General features: G+C 40.7%; 1 protein-coding gene and 1 long non-coding RNA gene across 5 annotated transcripts in view; one reads left to right on the top strand and one right to left on the bottom strand.

Moving 5' to 3' along the window:
* Nucleotides 1-20285, top strand: part of FILIP1 (filamin A interacting protein 1) — a 221516-nt gene extending 201231 nt beyond the window's left edge. For 2 of the 4 annotated variants that reach the window (XM_061427229.1, XM_061427231.1), the window contains one exon: nt 2854-3178. In XM_061427229.1, the coding sequence (XP_061283213.1) occupies nt 2854-3060 (207 nt within the window). In that variant the 3' untranslated portion in view covers nt 3061-3178. Of the gene's footprint in view, nt 1-2853; nt 3179-16392 lie in introns of those variants that run through there. The other 2 variants (XM_061427232.1, XM_061427230.1) reach the window with 2 other exon arrangements.
* On the bottom strand, nt 9192-15875 carry LOC133253695 (uncharacterized). The gene is made up of 3 exons (XR_009738380.1): nt 15339-15875; nt 9976-10024; nt 9192-9420 (listed from the first exon to the last, which is right to left on the bottom strand). It is a non-coding gene; the product is annotated as an uncharacterized LOC133253695 (long non-coding RNA).
* Nucleotides 20286-20802: the final 517 nt, after the last annotated feature.

The following is a 20802-nucleotide window of genomic DNA, read 5'->3' as shown; positions in this document are numbered from 1 at the left end:
AAGCATAGACCAGAACAGGCTTCAAAGAGTGAAGTACTTACGAACTGCTTTGTCGGTCAGGCTTTTTGTTATTGGCTCTACAGGAGCTAAATATCATTCAGAACTGCTCACCCTTCTCAAATGGTTCAATACTGTTTTTTTAAAACAACACAGCATCGATTGGATTTTTTTATAAAAGTTAGCGGAGGTGTAATTGTTGTGATTTAGAGCAAAGTTTCTGCTAGAACATCTTATTCCCATTTTAAGGGTCAGATCGAGATAGCCCTCCTTTCTGGAATAACATTTTGGATTACTGATTAAAGCCCATATGCAAGTAGAACTTTAAAACAACTGTCTAAGATTTCTAAGGCCTAAATGCTGGCCCAAGTACTTTAGGTAGATCAGCTTCCATAGAATCGAGGTCAACAAGAAGTTTGGGATGAATAGTGTGACTAGATCATTTGTGCAATTTTAGCTGCACTTTAGGCACCAGGTAGGGTGCTGACTGTAGAGAGGACTTTTGAAGTTCTTGGCTTAGTGGGAGAGGCAGGATTGGAACCTACCTAGTGGTTCTGTGAGGGCGTGGTGTACAAAGGAACCAGCGGAGAAGTCTTCCCCGAGGGCAGAGGTGTTCACAGATAAGGAGAGAGGGCAGCATGTGCACAGGGTTGGCAGTGTGGGGAGATGTCGCATGGGGGACAGTGAGCCATCCCTTTGGGCTGCAGCAGCCGGACCTGGGAACCCTGCAGGAGCAGAAGAGGAGATGCACACCGGGATCAGATGCTGAAGATGCATGTATCTTATTATGGAATTGACATTTAATTTCAGAGAGGAGGCAAAGGGAGCCATAAACAGGGTAGTAGTTTTTTAAATGACATTATTTCTGTTTTAGATATGTTTATAAAGCAATTTAAAGGATCAGTTGGAGGAAGCAGAGGCTGAGGGAAGAGATATGGTTGCAGTTCTCTAGGCTGGAGATGTGCGCTTGAACTGTGGGAGTGAAAATGAGGATGTGCACGTGTGCATGCTTAGTCATGTCCGACTCTTTGCGACCCTTTGGACTGTAGCCTTCCAGCCTCCTCTGTCGATGGGATTTTCCAGGCAAGAATACTGGAGAGGGTTGCCACAGAGATATACTGAAGACAGAATTGAAGATTTCATGACATTGAGTTCAGAGGGCAGCTCGGAGGTTTCTGGCTTGGCCGTAGGGGTAGATAAAACGAGAAACCCGGGGGATTGCTGTTCGAGTAAGAAGATAAATAACGTTTGGGGCATGTTATAATTGAGATGCCTCAGGTACCCTGGAAATGTGGTTAGAAACCTGGATCTGCATTTAAGGAGAGCCCTGTGATGTGAGAATTGGACCATGAAGAAAGCTGAGCACCAAATAATTGATGCTTTTAACTGTGGTGCTGGAGAAGATTCTTGAGAGTCCCTTGGACTGCAAGGAGATCAAACCAGTTAATCCTAAAAAGAAATCAGTCCTGAATATTCATTGGAAGGACTGATGCTGAAGCTGAAGCTGAAGCTCCAATACTTTGGCCACCTGATGCGAAGAACTGATTCATTGGAAAAGACACTGATGCTGGGACAGATTGAAGGCAGGAGGAGAAGGGGACGACAGAGGATGAGATGGTTGGATGGCATCACTGACTGGATGGACATGAGTTTGATCAAGCTTTAGGAGTTGGTGATGGATAGGGAAGCCTGGTGTGCTGCAGTCCATGGGGTCACAAAGAGTTGGACACAACTGAGTGACTGAACTGAACTGAACTGATGGCTCAAGGTTCAGTGTCTCAGACACACGTGGGTGACAACTCAGGTAATTTTCGGGGTGAGTGTGGAAAATAAGAAGAGGACTGAGGATGGAGCATGGTGATACCCACATTTATAAGGCAGGCAAACTGGAACTGGGAGCCATTTTTGAGAATGAAAAGGAGTCAGGGACAAGAGGGCGATGGGTGAGACCCAAGTAAGATATCACAGCAGGAGAGTTTTAGGAACTCCTTCAAGAAGGAATCATCTGTGTTGTTGGAAGAGGGTGTTTGCTATGACCTGTGTGTTCTTGTGGCAGAACTCTGTTAGCTTTTTCCCTGCTTCATTTTGCACTCCAAGGCCAAATTTACCTGTTAATCCAGGTATCTCTTGACTTCAACTTTTGCATTCCAATCTCCTATGATGAAAAGGACATCTCTTTTTGGTGTTAGTTCTATAAGGCTTGTAGGTCTTCACAGAACCTGTTAACTTCAGCTTCTTTGGCATCAATGGTTGAGGCATAGACTTGGATTACCATGGTGTTGAATGGTTAGCCTTGGAAACGAACCAAGGTCACTGTGTTGTTTCAAGAAGGAGGGTGTAAGGAAATCCCCTGGCGGTCCAGTGGTTAGGACTCCACGGTTCTGCTGCAGAGGGCATGGGGTCTGATTCATGATCAGGGAACTTAGATCTAGCATGCCCTGACACAAGGCCAAAAAAACAAAACGGAGGATGTGGTCAACAGTGACAAAAAAGAGAAGAGTTAGCCTCATTAGGAGGGGAAAGGAGAGCTGCTTCATCTAAAGGAAGTGGAGGTGGTTTGAGGACAGGAGGGATACAAATGCCCGAGTGTATGCAGGGTGGCCTGTATTTTTCTGTGAAACAGGAGTGAAAGTCGGGGGCTTGAGAACAGAAAGACACTGGGCATAGATGTTCAGGGAGAGGGAAAAGGGGAAAGTGGACTAGACCGCAAGCAACTCCAACTTTCTAACAACAATCTTCTCTGGGGCGGACTCATCTGTGGGTGGTCCTGTGGTGTGCTTATGTTCAGATGATGCCATTTCCAGGGGGAGACTCACCAACGCGGCCCTTGTGTCTCTGTCTTTTCTTCTCTTGCAGTCGGGACAAGACGGGTCAGCCCAGCGGCCTACACCCACCCGCATTCCTATGTCAAAAGGTATGAAAGCAGGAAAGCCAGTAGTGGCAGCCCCAGGAGCAGGAAATCTGACCAAATTCGAGCCTCGAGCTGAGACTCAGTCTATGAAAATAGAGCTGAAGAAATCTGCAGCCAGCAGCGCTACCTCTCCTGGAGGGGGGAAGGGCTGAGGGCAGTGGCGGAGGGGGTAGGTCGAGCAGATGCTACTGCTGCTGTCTGTCCCTGCCCACTCGCTGTGTGTACTAACTGGAGTTTTCGATATCTTGTTCATAAAATAATCAACTAATAGCCATGTGTCTTTCCTATTTTGTGGATTTGTTTTGAGGCCGGAACATAGAAAAACTAGCAAAACTACTGTATGTTACGCGCCTGGTGGAGAATGCTGGGCCTGAGGCAGGGCCTGACCTCTAGAGCCATTTTTGCTTCGAGAAAGTAGACTCATCAGTTGAACCAGTAAGATTGGGGTTGGGGGGTGGGGAGAAGGGGCTGGATCACTACCTCTCCAAAGCCACTGCCTTACTTCCTAATTGTAAATGAAATTAAGTAGGCCTTGTTCCACCGTAATTATTTTGCAAAAGCTCTTTTCTGAAATAGGAAATAGTTTACCAATTGTCATTTGCTTCTATCGAACTCCAAATTTGCTTCATGTGCAGGAAACAAACAAAAAGCAGAAGCCATCTCCTAGTTATCACAGGGCCCGGGCCTCTAAAGGTTTGCAAAAACAAAGCCCTGAAGCCAATTTCAGGGAACAATTTGAATGTGAAATAAAATGGAAATAATATATGGAATTCTAAAAACAGAGTTTTACTTATTTGTGTGTGTCTGTGTGTATTGTAAAGCTTTTGGAATTTTAGAACCATTAATGTCAGACTCACGCTCTATTCAAGTGTGCAGTCGATTTAAATTGTGGAGTGATGCTGCCAAGTGGCCCTTTATAATTCAACAGAGGTTGTAATGCATAGAGAATAGGGGTCAGTAAATTTTGATACTTTGTTGCCAAGACATAAAATGACATCATGCAAAGCTTAATTGAATTTAAACATTTTCACAGTCAAGTACTTTGCAAGTTCAGAACCAGTTCATGAGTGTGTGTGTGTGTGTGTGTGTGTGAGTGTGGTGTGGTGTGGTGAAGTGTATTATTACTTGTGTTTGTATCATTGCTGTTTATTTTAAGCATGTTTTAATATGCATGAAGAGTGAGTGAAAGCAAAATGCTGTTGTCAACAAGATTAACTGCATAACCGCGTTGATGTGGATTGGTGCTTCATAGTCAGGTAACCACAAGTGAGCTGATAATAAATGAGGCTGATAACCCTCAGCTTAGCATCTGAAGTCTCAGGTAGGCAGTACCTTTCCAAGTCTTTGAGCCCACTGGGTCAACTTTACAACACAGTAAGTACTTAGTTACAGGTTGCTATTTTCCACTTCTAAATTGTGAGGGTTCCAAAATCATTTGATTAGTCCCTGCTCTGGATATTTGTGTAAAGGTAGTTTTTTTTTTTTTTTTTTTAAGATATATGATTAGTTTTTAGCCCATTGTTTAAAAGTGAAAGTCACTCAGTTATGTCCGACTCTTTGTGACCACATAGTTTATACAGTCCATGGAATTCTCCAGGCCAGAATACTGGAGTGGATAGCCTTTCTCTTCTCCAGGGGATCTTCCCAACCCAGGGATCAGACCCAGGTCTCCTGCACTGCGGGCAGATTCTTTCCCAGCTGAGCCACAAGGGAAGCCCTTAAAAAAAAAAAAAAAGTGAAAGTGTTAGTGGCTCAGTCGTCTGACTCTTTGTGACCCCATAGCCTGGCAGGCTCCTCTGTCCATGGAATTCTGTCCAGGCAAGAGTTCTGGAATGGTTAGCCTTCCCTTCTCTAGGGAATCTTCCTGACCCTGGAATTGAACCTGGGTCTCCTGCATTGCAGGCAGATTCTTTACCATCTGAGCCACTAGGAAATCATTGAGCTTCAGGGTAAAGAGACTGTCTTCTGAGTTCTTTCCACACCGGACTTCCTGTTCCCTGTAGAACCTGGACTCAAATTGTCGATGAAGGAGGTAGACCCGTCTCCGTATTCACACTTACTTAATTAGATCACTGTGGCCAACAGCTCAGTTCTCAGCAAACATATTTTAAAATGTTAAGCAACCACGATCGACATGCCCTGATAAGGGAATTTCAAGGTAGAAGAAGAGGGAGAATGAGAAAAAAAGAAAACACGAACTTTCTGAACACGTTTAAACTAGAGATCTTGCCATTTGGAATATCGACTTGTGTTCTTTCAAAAGGGAGCGCCCCTCTTTTGTAGAGTGGACATCATCCCCTTCAAAAACAAAGATGCTCCACTGTTACTCAAATGCCTCCCTGGCATCTAGGCTGTGTCGTGTTGTTGTACCATAACATGTATTTGAACAAACGGAGGAGTCCAGAGAATGAAACGCTGCATTTTTTTTTATTCTACCTGCCATTCTTCAGTGACCTCCTAATCAACTGTTGCTGCTGCTGTTTTGCTTTTTCACCTGCACACATCACGCTTATGGTGGTTCTGCCTGGAAGCTCATTCCCATCCATAGGGAGGGCCCAGAAGATGCTTAACCATGCATGGACAGGATGTTTATACATCTGGGTCTTGGGATACAGCCCGCTAAGAAAACTTGGTGGCACCACACATATTCGCTTTTCAGAAATGATAAAGAGCAACCGCTGTGGCAGTTTTCCTTTGTAATTTTAGCTCCAACTCAACGTTGATGGGCTAGCTTTGTTTTAAACTGCATATTAGAAGTGACATCCACTGGGGGTTGGAGGTGGAGGATTCGGTGCACTCCAACTTTGGCTTCCATGTGTGAATTTAATGTTTTGTTTTTTTTTTAAGATGCATGTGCTTTTGTAAGAGTGAATGGGGTGAAAAGGTGAGAGGTTTTTTCCCCTCTGTTCTGGAACAAAGTATTGTGTATCAGGGATCTCACCAGGGCCACTGTGGACAGATGCCATCAGATCTCATCCTGGGAGGGAGAGGGGTACCATTGCCACAGATTACAATGTGGGGACACATGGGGCCCCATTCACAGAGCTACACAGCAGCCCTGGTCTTGTTCTTCTTCAGTCCCTAAGTCCTGTCTGACTCTTTGCAACCCCATGGACTGTAGCCCGCTAGGCTCTTCTGTCCATGGGATTTCCCAGGCAGGAATACTGGGGTAGGTTGCCAAGCCCTCCTCCGGGGGATCTTCCTGAGCCAGGGATCGAACCTACATCTCTGCAGCTTTTGCATCAGCAGACAAGTTCTTTACCATGGACCATCATAGTATGCAGAAACAGCCGACACACACAAATGATCATTATGCATACTATGATCATAGCCATGTAGCACGCATATACCAGAAACATTCCAAGATGAGACATGGCCCAAAGGATCTTGATAGTTTCTTGAAAATAACTTTCCCATCTGGGTCACTTGATTAAACAGAGGCATTCAGTTTCTACTGTCATCTTTATGATATTTTAAGTGAGGACAGGTTAACATGGGGCAGATGGAATGTCTGGAGGTTTCTGTGTATTCATCCAGGGTAGGGCATCACCAGACCTCTTACTTGAATGCTTTAAGAAAGAAGTGAAGACATAGCTTTGATGTGCAGTGTGGGAAGAGTATAATTTAAGGGAAACAAAAACCTGTCCGTGAATGTAAGATGCACAGAGATTTGAACTTCTCCTTCCTTCATAGATTTGGAAATACTGAGGAGAGAGTGAGGCTTTCCTGACTGGAAAAATCCCATGGATAAGAAGAGCATTTGTATGTGGGAGGCAGGAGGGCAGAGAGAAGAGGGAACAAGACTAGCCCCGGGAGGATTCCCAGGACATGGGAGTGTATCATTCCCAAACTTTTCCAACCCAGACAATGGTCGGCATTTCCCTGCTACCACCTCCTTCAGGATTTCATGATTGGTCATCTCTTCACCCCTGTGCTCTTTCAGCTTCCCTTTTTCACCTGTTACGTCTACACAAGACATCAATGCACTGGCCCCTTCCATCTCAGCACAATTCTTCCTTCAGTTGTGTCATCCTCTCTGGCGAGTTACTCCTCTGTCTTCCCTGACCCGTGGAGCCATTGACAGGATGCTCAAGCTTGTCTGCCTCCGCTTCCCATTTATTCTTTAATGGAGCCTTATTTCTGTTAAAGTAATTCGTACGCATAGTTAAAGTATCAGTCAACGCTAAAAGACCATATGGCACCCAGGATCTGTGACCTGGCTCCTGACCGCCCCGCCCTGCCTGCCCCCCAGCTGAACTCCCACCCCCAAGCCCACAGAATGCCTTGCAGAACAGCCAGCTCACCTTCGCTTGACTTGCTCGACTTGCTTCCTCTCCGTGGAAGCTGCCCTTCCTCTGGCATCTCCTTTGGGTGGTTCTGTCTTTCTCTCTCCAAAGTCTCTTTTAAAAGCATCGCCCTCCGTGAAGGCGTGGCGGTGGTGGCTGGTGGCGGCTTAGTCACGAGTCTCGTCACAGACAGATCATTATTTCAGAATCTAAGTCAAGGTTTAAAGCCTGTCCTATTTTTTTTTTTTTTTTTACATTTTTACGGAAAGTGTTGTCAACAAAACAAAACCGGGCACTTCACTGTAGAGGAGAAAACCAGCAGTTGAAGGATGGCTAGGAGTTAGAGAAGAGAGAGGCGTCCTTGCTTCCTCTTTGGTCTGCAGTACAAACCTGTGAGAGTGATGGGGAGGATGCCAACACTTCATGCCTGAGAACACGAAGGGAAAGAGTGGGTGGAATTAGGGGAAAATCCAAGTGCTGCCATTCTGGGTGGTGTAAGTTACTTCTATTTCCCTTCAAAGGCACCGTGGCAGGTGGTTGCTGTTTAGTCGTTAAGTTGTGTCTGACTTTGTGACCCCATGGACTGCAGCACACCAGGCTCCTTTGTCTGTCACCACCTCCGGGAGTTTGCTCAAAGTCTTGGCTATTGAGTCAGTGATGCCATCCAACCGTCTCATCCTCTGTCGTCCCCTTCTCCTCCTGCCTTCAATCTTTCCCAGCATCAGGATCTTTTCCAAAGAGTCGGCTTTTTTCATAAGGTGGCCAGAGTATTGGAGCTTCAGCTTCAGCATTAGTCCTTTCGATGAATATTCAAGACTGGTCTCCTTTGGGATGGACTGGTTGGATCTCCTTGCTGTCCAAGGGACTCTCAAGAGTCTTCTCCAACACCACTGTTCAAAAGCAGCATTACCATCGCAGATAATGGATTCTAAACAAACAGGAGTCCCAGATTGGGAAGTTCTCACCTCTGAAGCCATCATGTGTGTGAAGAACTAAGGGGACCTGAGAGCTTCTTGTGAATTATAAACATACTTGAATGAATTACAAATGGCTCATCCTTTCTGAGTCCCCTAGAGGGGTTCAGGAAAGAAAAGGTTTCAGGTCATTCGTCATGCTCTTTAGTTTCATGCTGGACCTTCCAAAAGAGATCACAGAGGCTGTCCTTTTAAAGGACTGAACACCACCACCATATGCAGGATTTAGATTGCAGATAGTTATTAAGGTGAACAGGGAGAGAAGGTGGATTGCTGAACGGACATAGGACTGACCAGAGATCAGAGGAAAGCAGTGTAACCTTTGGCAAACCACTTCACCTTGGCTTATGACCTACATTTAGCTATTATCTGTTATAATTCTGACATTCCTGCTTATAGTGATAATATGATATGCTTCACTCTTGTTCAGTAAGCAGTTTAAAAGATTCTGTCATAATGCTTTTCCTAAAAACTAATAGTTAATTGCTTACCCAGTAAAAATAGTTTTGACCTCTTTACTTGTGTTAATACTATGTATGTGTAACGGATAGAATTGCAAAGTCAAGGACTGTTTAGAAATGAACCAGACTTTAGAAGTCAACAAGATAACTATCCCTATTATTAAAGATGGAAACAAAATCAAAACAAAAAAACCCCAAGGCTTAGAGTGTCTATCTTCTCAATGATGAAACCAGGGTTTCAGTTTCTTCTAGTACCTTATTCATGATTTCATATGATGAAACTACTTCAAATGAGCAAAGTGTATATTTATCTATAGATAAAAATACCCACTCAATGGGCCAAAATAATATTGCCAAAGGTTTTGAGATATTGAGCTATCTACACGGAAACTCTTGGGACTTCCCAGGTGGCGCTAGAGGTAAAGAACCTGCCTGCAGTGTAGCAAATGCAGGTTCAATTCATGGGTTGGGAAGATCCGCTGGAGGTGTGCATGGCAACCCACCCCTGTATTCTTGCCTGGCGAATTCCATGGACAGAGGAGGCTGGTGGGCTGCAGTCCATGGAGTTGCACAGTCAGACACAACTGAAGTGACTTAGCATAGTAGCACAGCATAGCACATGGTAACTCTGTGTTAAAGTTCTCAGAACAGCACTTTGATAAATATTGGCCTTACCTAAAAATCACAGCTGCCACTCAATTTTCATACGTAATGTTGTATTCCATGCCGTCCTGTGATCAGTTGTAGACTTATGTCAACCTAAGTTGATCTCAGCATCCAGCATCTAGCACCTGTGTCCAAAAGGTAGAAACTGAGCACACTTAGCTCAAGGACTTAATTATTTTCTAACCATTTACTTTTATTTATAATTAATGTTGCCTATGAGATAACAGGGCTTCCCAGGTGGCTGGGCTTCCCAGATGGCGCTAGTGGTAAAGAACACACCTGCCAATGCAGGAGTCATACGAGATGCAGTTTCAATCCCTGGATTAGACAGATCCCCTGGAGGAGGGCATGGCAAACCCCTCCAGTATTCTTGCCTGGGAAATCCCATGGACAGAGGAGCCTGGCAGGCTACAGTTCATAGGGTTGTAAAGAGTTGGTCATGACTGAAGTGACTTATCAGGCATGCACTCATGGGATAACTAGTTCCAATTTATTTGTATCTGGGGAACAGTAATCTGTGTGAGAGAGAACAACTAGCTTGCCTGAAAAAGAAGCTATCAGTCATAACTGTGATGATTAGTAACTCCTGCCACCTAGGAGCAGGGAGGGATTGGGGAGGCGAGGACTTGGTCTGATGATGGAGTGGGAAATGTTCTGGAAGGAAACAAATAAACTCTTACGTGGTTGAGAAACCTCCAGAGATGTTGTGTCATCTGCTTCAAAAGTTTCCTGAAACAAACGACAGAACTGATTAGCGGAAGTGTTTTTAATTAGTTGAGCTGAATCCAAAAGAAGGACTACAAGTCCAAGAAAACAGAGGAAGTTTATTGGACTTCCTATTTAAAACAGATGTTTTATCAGAACTCTGATTAATGTCTGAATGTGATAATAACAAGACTGAATACAAAAGCAGTTTATCAAACCTTAAAAGTAAACAATATCTGGGCACTCCTACTTCTAAAAGGTATAGAGAACTAGGATATTTTTGCAGGAGGGCAGGCAGCAAGTTCAAAGCTGGGGTTTGGTAGAAGGAAACTCCAGGAAGAAGGAAGAAAGTAGGAAGAACAGTAGAGCCCTAAGCCAGTGTCTGGCTCTCTAGGCAGATCCCCTGGGAGCAGGGGCCATGGAACAGGGGAACAGGCCATCATCCACCAGCCAAGTTGATGCAGAAACCAGCAGAAACCGTTTCCTGTAACTTAGTGTGTGGTTTCCTGTGAATGAAGCAGCCCTTCTTTACTAATGCAAAGTCCTGCTACAAGTCAAACTTTTGCTCTGGTGGGTGAGTTTGGAGGCTTTCTAAGCGATGTGGTCTCATTTACTAGAGCCGATTTTTAAAATTTAGAGCTCAAGGGTTCTCTTGAGTTTGGCAGAGCATGAACATAGGCATTGGTCAGGAGGAAGGCACTGACTTTGCAGGGAATACATCTGTCTTACTCCTTAGCTGAAGGGGCTCTCCTGGGAGGAATTAGAATTTAATTTGTTGCCAGGTTGCCCCACGCTAGCACTCAAGAGACATTCTCCCCCAAATTTCCCCCCAATCCTGTCTTGTGTATACGGCTTTGGATCTCAAGATATCTGACTGGCCAGGACTTTTGGGGATACCACCCATGGAGGATAAATAAGTCATGCTTGTAAGGACAGAACTCAAGTGTAATTAGGAATTGACAAAGGTCCACATAGTCAAAGCTATGGTTTTTCCAGTAGTCATGTATGGATGTGAGAGTTGGATCATAAAGAAGGCTGAGTGCCAAAAAATTGATGCTTTCAAACTGTGTGCTGGAGAAGACTCTTGAGAGTCCCTTGGACTGCAAGATCAAACTGGTCAATCCTAAAGAAAATCAACCCTGAATATTCATTGGAAGGATTGATGCTGAAGCTGAAGCTGCAATACTTTGGCCACCTGATGCAAAGAGCCAACTCATTGGAAAAGACCCTGATGCTGGGAAAGATTGAGGGAAGGAGGAGAAGGGGACAACAGAGGATGAGATGGTGGGCTGGCATCACTCACTCCATGGACATGACTTTGAGCAAGCTCAGGGAGGTGGTGAAGGACAGGGAAGCCTGGCGGGCTGCAGTTCATGGGGTCCCGAAGAGTCGGACACAACTTAGCATCTGAACAACGACAACAATGCATCCTTTCCATGGAAGTCATTTAACAGCTAGTGTAATAAAAGAATGAATTCATAAGCCACATCATTTCACAATAATATCATGAGAGCAAACAATGTATTTAATGTGTTACCTGAAATTTCTTAAGAAAAAAAAACCTCAAGGTAACACAAGAGAAATATATAATGGAAAACGTCTGTAAGTTCTTTGATCAACTGTTAATATAAAATTATATGTAAGAATGCAATGAACCCATATGTATATGCTGATTAAGATTTAGAAGTCTTGTTCTTCTTTCCGAGAAGGCAATGGCACCCCACTCCAGTACTCTTGCCTGGAAAATCCCATGGACAGAGGAGCCTGGTGGGCTGCAGTCCATGGGGTCGCTGAGGGTCGGACACGACTGAGTGACTTCACTTTCACTTTCGCTTTCATGCATTGGAGAAGGAAATGGAAACCCACTCCAGTGTTCTTGCCTGGAGAATCCCAGGGACAGGGGAGCCTGGTGGACTGCCGTCTGTGGGGTCGCACAGAGTCAGACACGACTGAAGCGACTTAGCAGCAGCAGCAGTTCTTCTTTCAATTAGAAAAACAGAAATTGTTATTAAATACCTACACATCAGAGGGCCCCAGATTTAAGTGCTTTGCTCTTTTGAGTTTGCTGATAGAGGCTTTGGTCCTCTATTTGGATCTTATTCTGAGTTGAGGACAGAATCGAAGATAAATTAAGATTTGCTGACATAATTTATAACTTCAGTAAAGTTTGTAATATTATCTTATCGTACTAAATCATAAAGAAACAGGAAGGGACTTGGAAATCCCACCTTAAAAAAACAGACAAATAATGGTACTAATCCCTAAAGCACTTTTGCTGCTGCTGCTGCTAAGTCACTTCAGTCGTGTCCGACTCTGTGCGACCCCATAGACAGCAGCCCACCAGGCTCCCCGTCCCTGGGATTCTCCAGGCAAGAACACTGGAGTGGGTTGCCATTTCCTTCTCCAATGCATGAAAGTGAAAAGTGAAAGTGAAGTCACTCAGTCTTTTCCAACTCCTAGCGACCCCATTGACTGCAGCTCACCAGGCTCCTCCATCCGTGGGATTTTCCAGGCAAGAGTACTGGAGTGGGGTGCCATTTCCTTCTCCAAAGCACTTTTATTTTATTATTATTATTATTTTTGCTGGCAACCATGATTCCCTCTGAATCAGACAGCTTTGCTGTGTAATGAGTCACCTCAAAATTTAATGCATTAAAACAACTTTTTAAAAAATTTTCTTACAAGTTTGTGCATTGGCTGGGAGATTCTTATCTGAGTCAGTTTATAGATTTGGAGAAAATGTAGATAACAAGCAAACATAGATTTAGTAAATATCCTTAATAAGTTTCAAATGATAAAGTCACTGTCATATAGATCTTGTCTCACTATATTTAGAAGCAAAGTAAAATATGTCACTATATAAAATAAAATAACGGGTTTAATTGTATTCTTTTAAGTAAATTGTATGTACATAAATATTAAATACCATCTTTTATTATTAAGTTGAATTAAATAAAATAAGCTCTCTTATTTGGCATTATCAAGTATTTTTGAGATAGTCTTTTTTAGTAACACAATCTGATTAATAGCATTAATATATAATACCATGCATGGATTACCAGTTTGTTACCTTAAAAATAATAATAAAATATAATGGTCCAATGAAGATATTGTTTCTATATATGGACTCTTTTGCCATATGTATTTTTACCAAATACTAATCTGAAAATCTATTATTATTATTTTATTGGAGTACAGTTGATTTAAAATGTTGTGTTAGTTTCAGGTGTACAACAAAGTGAATCTGCTTTATATATAGATATAGATATAGATATGTTTCCACTCTTCTTTAGATTCTTTGATTCTTTTCCCATATAGGCCATTAAAGAGTTTTGAGTAGAGTTCCCTCTGCTATACAGTAGGCCCTTATTATTGATTGTAAATATAGTAGTGGGCATATGTTAATCCCAATCTCCCAATTTATCCCCCCTCGCCATTTGCCCATTGGTAACCATAAAATTGTTTTCTATATCTGTGACTATTTTTGTTTTGTAAACAAGCTCATTTGTATCATTTTTTTAAAGATTCCACATATAAGTGATATAATTTGTTATTTATCTTTCTGTCTGACTTACTTCATTCAGTATGACAATCTCTACGTCTATCCATGTTGCTGCATATGGCATTAGTTTGTGCTTTTAACGGCTGAGTAGGATTCCCTTGTATATATGTACCACTTTTTCTTTATCCACTCCTCTGTCAGTGAACACTTAGGTTGCTTCCATGTCCCAGCCATTGTAAATAGTGCTGCAATGAATACTGGGGTGCATGTATCTTGAAAAGCTATTATTATTACTGAGACTACAAAACTCTAGGATTAGGAGAAGACAAATCTAGGAATTTAGAGGTTTGCACACTTAAGGGGAGAGAAGAAGGTATCACAGTAAAACAAAATATTAGTCCTGCCAGGGACTTGAGAGAGAATTTAGTGAAGAAACAAGGCAAACACATTCTGAATTATATCTGCAATAAGAACAATTCTAGATTTCACTTTTTAAACATATGTTTCCTGTAGTCTTTTAGGGGAGGAAAATGGGGAAGATACTTGAATTCTGTTAGGGAGGTCTGAGACCTATGTGTTTTTACTCTTTGAAAACGACTCTAAAAAATTAAAAAAAAAAAACAACAACAGTGTTGAGTAGGAAATAGCATTTTAATTTTTAAATTAAAAAAGAGATCTGATTTTTTTTTTGAGATCTGATTTTTAACTACATAATATTTTATTTAGTGTTTTCAGTCTTTACCCGAAGATTTTAATTCATTTTTAAATGTTGAAAAAAATTGAGGCTAGAACAACTTTCAAAAGACAAAATGAGCTAATGATTTTTCCGAGTTTCTGGTACAGTGAAAAATCACATATATGTCTTAAAAGTTTTGCAAAACATTCATAACTAGTTACTATTAAGTATATAAAACATTTAAGTATTTCATCTTACTTTGCTTATTTGTTTATCCCAAATTCAATTCAGAAAGGTCAAGAGACGGAGTGGAAATATCTCCACCTAGTGGTCAGTGTGAAGTAAACCTCTAGGTCTACAACATGCTGCTGCTGCTGCTGCTAAGTCGCTTCAGTCGTGTCCGACTCTGTGCGACCCCTTAGACGGCAGCCCACCAGCCTCCCACGTCCCTGGGATTCTCCAGGCAAGAACACTGGAGTGGGTTGCCATTTCCTTCTCCAATGCAGAAAAGTGAAAGTGAACTAGTGTGCTTCAATTAATGTTTGTGAGCATACCGCATGCTCAGTCGCTAAATCGTGTGGACTCTTTGCAACCCCAAGGACTGTAGGCCACCAGGCTCCTCTGTCCATGGGATTTCCCAGGCCAGAATACTGGAGCGGGTCATTTCCTTCTCTAGGGGATCTTCCCAACCCAGGGATTGAACCTATGTCTCCTGCATCTCCTTCACTGGCAGGCAGATTCTTTACCACTGAGCCACCTGGGAAGCCCGACATTAGTTGCTGCTGCTGCTGCTAAGTCGCTTCAGTCGTGTCCGACTCTGTGCGACCCCATAAACGGCAGCCCACCAGGCTCCCCCGTCCCTGGGATTCTCCAGGCAAGAACACTGGAGTGGGTTGCCATTTCCTTCTCCAATGCATGAAAGTGAAAAGTGAAAGTGAAGTCTCTCAGTCGCGTCCGACTCTTAGCGACCCCATGGACTGCAGCCTACCAGGCTTCGCCATCCATGGGATTTTCCAGGCAAGAGAACTAGAGTGGGGTGCCATTGCCTTCCAGGGAGGCAATACATTTTTCAGGCAGAGAAACCATTTGAGGCTTAGTTATTTATTTCCTCTGCTGTTTATAATGGCAGCAAATGCAGGATCATGCTTCATTTTGCTCACCAATGTAGTTCCATGCCCAGCAGTGCATGAGTGCTAAGTGGCTTCAGTCATGTCCAACTCTGCGATCCTATGGATTGGAGCCTGCCAGGGTCCTTTGTCCAGGGGTTGCTCCAGGCCAGAATACTGGAGTGGGTTGCCATGCCTTCCTCCAGGATATCTTCCCCACCCAGTGGTCAAACTGCGTTTCTTAGCTCTTCTACATTGGCAGGTAGGTTCTTTACCTCTAGGGCTACCTGGGAAACCCATGCCCAGCAGTGATGGGCATATAGTACCTCAATGACACAATGAAAAGAAAAAAAAAAAAGATACATGTTCATAAAGGCATAAAGGTTAAGATAAAAGGGAAATAAATCAAATAAATATAAATATTACTTGTTTTTGCTGGTTCTGTTCTAATTACTATCTCAATCTATTTTTATTTACTTTTATAAAATGAATTTCAATTGAAAAACATATGAAGAATTATAAAGCATCTTCCCAGGTGGATTATACAAAAAGAAGCAGAGACAAGAATGAGTCATCTGTATTTAGCGACTTCTTGGGAATAAATATTATTTATAATAATATAAATATTATTATTATTACTGAGAATAAACATAAATATTATCTAGTGACTTCCTGGGAATAAAATAAATATTTCCTTATTAAAATTCAAGACCACAGATATAAAAAAAATAAAAGTATGTGAATATCATTCAGAACAAAAATTCTAGGAAATAGTCTGGTTTCCATTATGCGACTCGTCTATAGTAATTATTGTCTTTGTGTCCGGGGCTTTCCTTGGGTAAAACTGTTCGAATATTGTTAGAATATTAGACATGGTTTCTAAAAGGCTTTAAGAATTTTAGAGGTAAATCTCCTATGTCAATATAAAGAAGTTACCCAAGAATAGGACAGAACTTCCAGAGAAGCTACTGGGTGCATGCACCTGTTTTTGTTTTGTTGTTTAATGCCTATGGTCTGTCAATGAAATGGTATGGTGTTGACCCTCATGTAAACTACTGATGTGAGTTTCAGTCTAATTGAAAATGCTGTATCTTTCTTCTCTTTATAGAAAGCATCATCATCCACCAGTTGCGTATGAACTCAAGATGAAATGGTAAACCAAGCACATACTGGGTGTGCGTATTTCCTCTGAATCCCTGTTGAATGGATAGTATATCTCCAGCCCTCCACCATCACTAAGGTCCTCCATGCTACTGATCACTACTGGAAATAATTTCCTTCTTCCAGTGAAATTTTTTTTTTTGAGGATATAAACATAAAAGCTGAAAATGGTTTTGCTGATAATATAAAAATAGGTAGCAAGAGCAATTCAATCTTTGTGTCAAATTTCTCTTCCTTTGGCAAAGCTTTCAGGTCCACGGGCACATGCTGTGTAATTTATTTTTATAATACACTTTGTAATGTGATTATTTTTTCCTAAAGTGTTTCCTTCTTCATAGTCTATGGCACATGTATTTGTAGACTACACTGTCAGTTCACCAAAGTATTGGTATTGGTGCATTCAAAATCGTAAGCTCTGCTTATTTTCTTCTATCAAGTTGCTATTCCTGAAAAAAAAAAGAAAAATAAAGTACAACATTCTATAGGGTAAATTCAAGAGGTAAAACCAAAGCAGGAGGTCCTGGAAGATCTGTTATTATTGTTGTACAATTCTCTGGTTCTGATCATGGTTCACCACTAACAAACAACTGTGATTTAAGAGTTCAATTTTAAATACTTAAGCCAGTTTTTTTTAAAGTTGCTCTTTCTGGTGTTCTGTGCCCAAAACCCTGGATGAATTTGTTTTCATATGGAACAAATTAATAGAAGGAGCTGTGTGAGTTTTACCAGTAAGCCTTAAAGGAACAGCTTTTGCTGACAGTTCTATTGTATGTCTGTTTGCATTATGTACTTACATGTACAGGATGTATAATAAAGACTGTGATATTAGATTATTCCTCACAATCTATCCAAAGGAAAACGTGAAAATAAAAACTGACCTAGATACTATCAGCATTTTTTTTAAAGTGGTAAAAGAAATCCCAAGATACATAAACTTTTTTCTTGATAGCTAGCATTTGGACATGTTTTCATAATCCCCTATAGGTTAGATAATATATTCTTTAAAGATTCAAAGCACAATATGCATTAATCAAATCTCAGTGTCAGACCTGCTGTTGAATTTAGGTTTATGTGAAAATATGCATCAGAAAACTACTTGAAACTCTAATGGTGTAGCTTTTTTTAGAAAAGATTTTGTTAATATGGATATGTTTTCAATAAGGTCTTTAAAAAGATCATTTTGAAGACGAATGAGGAGTTGACACATCAGGTTCTAGGAGCATAAATCATGTATCATGTCACTTTATCGAGATTAAAGAAAGAATGCTTGTTAGCATCACAAGGATAACTAGAAAGCACACAGGCAATACTATTGGCCCATTTCTCTGGTCCACATTACCCAGGTTCCTGAGGCCATGAGGGGAATACACACTGAATCTATGGAACAGAAACATTAGGTTTTAAGGTATACCTTGTGGAATTAGCAAGTCACATTCAGTAGGTATTAAAAATTAAATAACTGTATTTTACGTAAAATCAGTTATGAGTTTTGTAAGTAAGAGAAATGCTACAGTGGGTTTGTCTTAGCATGAATAATTGCGAACGAATCACAGACATGCAGGGCTTTCATGACTGATTAATGAAACTAGAGTGTGTATGTGTGAAGATTTTAAAAATTGTTATGGGTTTTGATTTCTGAAAATGTTTCTGAACTGGCCATTTCAGTGAGAAGGGGGTTTTATTTAGTATTGCTATATTTTTCGACTCACAGTTAAATTCCCTATTTGCCAATGCTTATACTTCTGATGGCAAAAATATTCTGATATACCACAGAATTTATTTTGAAGCAGATAACTTTCTTAACTTGTGAGAATTTTATTACACAAAGAGTGAAAAGGCTGGATGATAAAACTTTAAATATTACTTGATGTTAATTTAAAATATTACGAGTAACTTATGTATATTTGGGTCTAAAGATTTTGTTTCTCCTGCATTTATAATGAAATTTGTAGAGGATGATGGTGTGATCAGGGCAACTCAGATGGTTGCTCTTTTCTGCCCCTGCTATGATTAAGTCCTTTCTTTAAACTCTAATGGAATGTGAGTGACAGATGAGTAAAATTAATCTAAATTAATAAAAAATTGTCTTGACAAAAATAATAAAGTATTAAAAAATGAATAGAAAATAAACACAGAAGTCTTTATCTAGTGAATAAACAAACAAGATCATAAATAGTCATACTCCAACGAAAGTGTGAAAATGTTACTTGCTCAGTCGAGTCTGACCCTTTGTGACCCCATGGGCTGGAGCCCACCTGGCTGCCATGTCCATGGGGTTCTCCAGGCAAGAACACTGGCGTGGGTTGCCATTCCCTTATCAATATCCAACTGAAAAAGCCCCCGTGTTCAATCCTGGCACCATCCCAGGCTCACATAATTTCTATATGTTTTATTTTAAGTAAATCTCCAATCATCAGTATGAATGACAATCCATTTTGAATGGAATAATTATGTTTTCTGAAGCAGAGTCATAATCAGTGTTTCCAGATTAAGGTGCATAGTTGAACTAATTCATTATGTTGCCCTTTTCTTTTTGATAGGAGAATGTGTTCTGACAGTATTGATTACAAAGATTTTTTTACAAGTATTTCATAAAACATTAAGGTTTGATGAAGTTAGTTGTCAATATTCCAGATATCAGGTGCCTGGAATGGTCACAAAATGTGAAGAATTAATTGTATCTTAGGACGACCATTTGAAAAAAAATCATGATGTGGAATATATAGCTTAAACATTAACAGAAACACCAACGCTATTGAAGTAACTCACAGCTTCTAAAAACCAGTGACAAAGGAAGTATAAAATGGTGTGTTAAACAATGTAATTAATATGGTTGTGCCTTTTTTCTATATACTGTGGTTGAATTTCCCTGGAAATAAATTAAAAGTATAGCTAGAGTAGGGTGTGTTCATGAATGTGATGAGCAACAATTCTAAAAACACCAAAAATGCAAGATGGAAGTTTTTTAAAAAAACATCTGGCACCTGAGGCATATATGTGCCTCTGGACTCCAGTGCTATGCCTCTGCTAAAAATATTAATTAGAAGGCAAAAAAGAAGAACAATAAAAATTGCTGTAATGAATTCATAAAAATGGGGAGAGTTTCGTGGAATTATTTTTGCTTGCTGACCACTAAAATTTTTATTTTCTTAAATTTTCAGCATTTACTACATAACTGATGAAAACTGTATTTGTTACCTAGAGAAAATGTCATATATCCATAAATTTAGACAGAAATGTTTATCGGTGCCGTAACAAGATTCATTTTTTTTTCTGGTGTTGTTTTCTTTTTGTTTGTTCATGTTATTTTGGTAATTTTACCTCACCATTCACAGATTTTGTTATTTGAACAATTCAGGTCTGTATTTATTTAGATTTTTGCTTTAAAAATATCAGATGTTAACTTTTCCAATATGAGAGATTTATAATGTGATCAAATATTCTTAGAAGTCTTGCAGGTCTAATGGATTTTCGAAAGCAAAGGATTGCATTGAAAAGTTTGTGAGCTGCATTCTATTTTCACAGCATTCTCAATTTTGTCTTCTTTAAGTTTTATTAAATCCACGAAAAGCTTATTATTTTTCACTACAGCCAGGTGAATTTGTGGATATATACTTGTCTTTTCTATGAATGTAATATCCTACTTTCATTTTTTTCACAGGCTATTGAAATTACTAAACCAATTAAGACATTCTCTATGTTATTTCCCAAAGCCAACTATGTTTGTCAAAATCTCACCAGGGTGAGAAAAAATAACGATTGTGATACAAAAGCATTTGTGCAATATTCTTTTTTGAATTGGAACATAATAGTTATCAAATTAAAATAATTTAAAATGAATATTTGACCTTCTTTTTACTTAAAATTATTTGCTTTAAAATAGATTTCCCCTCTGCATTTCGTATTTTCTTTAAAATATGGTGTGTTTCAGTGTGAATAAACATAAGTCAAATAGCAGATCTCCCAAAATGAGAGAGGCTTTTTCTCTGTGTTACATCATGGTTTGAGTCCCTACAAGACACCAAGAGATGGAACTGGTTACAGGGTTTCCCTTATCCATTAGTCTCCCCCAAATGCTTTGTCGATCAACATTCAGATACTTCCCACTGCTTTCCACTGTCTGTCTAAAGGTAGATTGCTCAGCAGAGCAAATGCTCCTGAGGTTTTGCCAGCAACTGTCAGCCTGGCCCCCACATAGGCAGCTGGATAATGGTTTCAGAAAAGTGGGATGGGGATAATGGTGGGGTTGTGCTCTGATCTCTTTATTTGCCAGCCTTGTGCCAGAAATGGTGGTCCCTTGCCATAGCCAATCTGAAACTTATCTTTGCCTTATTTGAGACAAAGGAATGGGTTTCTC

This window comes from Bos javanicus, chromosome 9, assembly GCF_032452875.1.
Source record: "Bos javanicus breed banteng chromosome 9, ARS-OSU_banteng_1.0, whole genome shotgun sequence".
Taxonomy (NCBI): Eukaryota; Metazoa; Chordata; class Mammalia; order Artiodactyla; family Bovidae; genus Bos; species Bos javanicus.
This window is presented reverse-complemented; position numbering and strand designations above follow the sequence as displayed.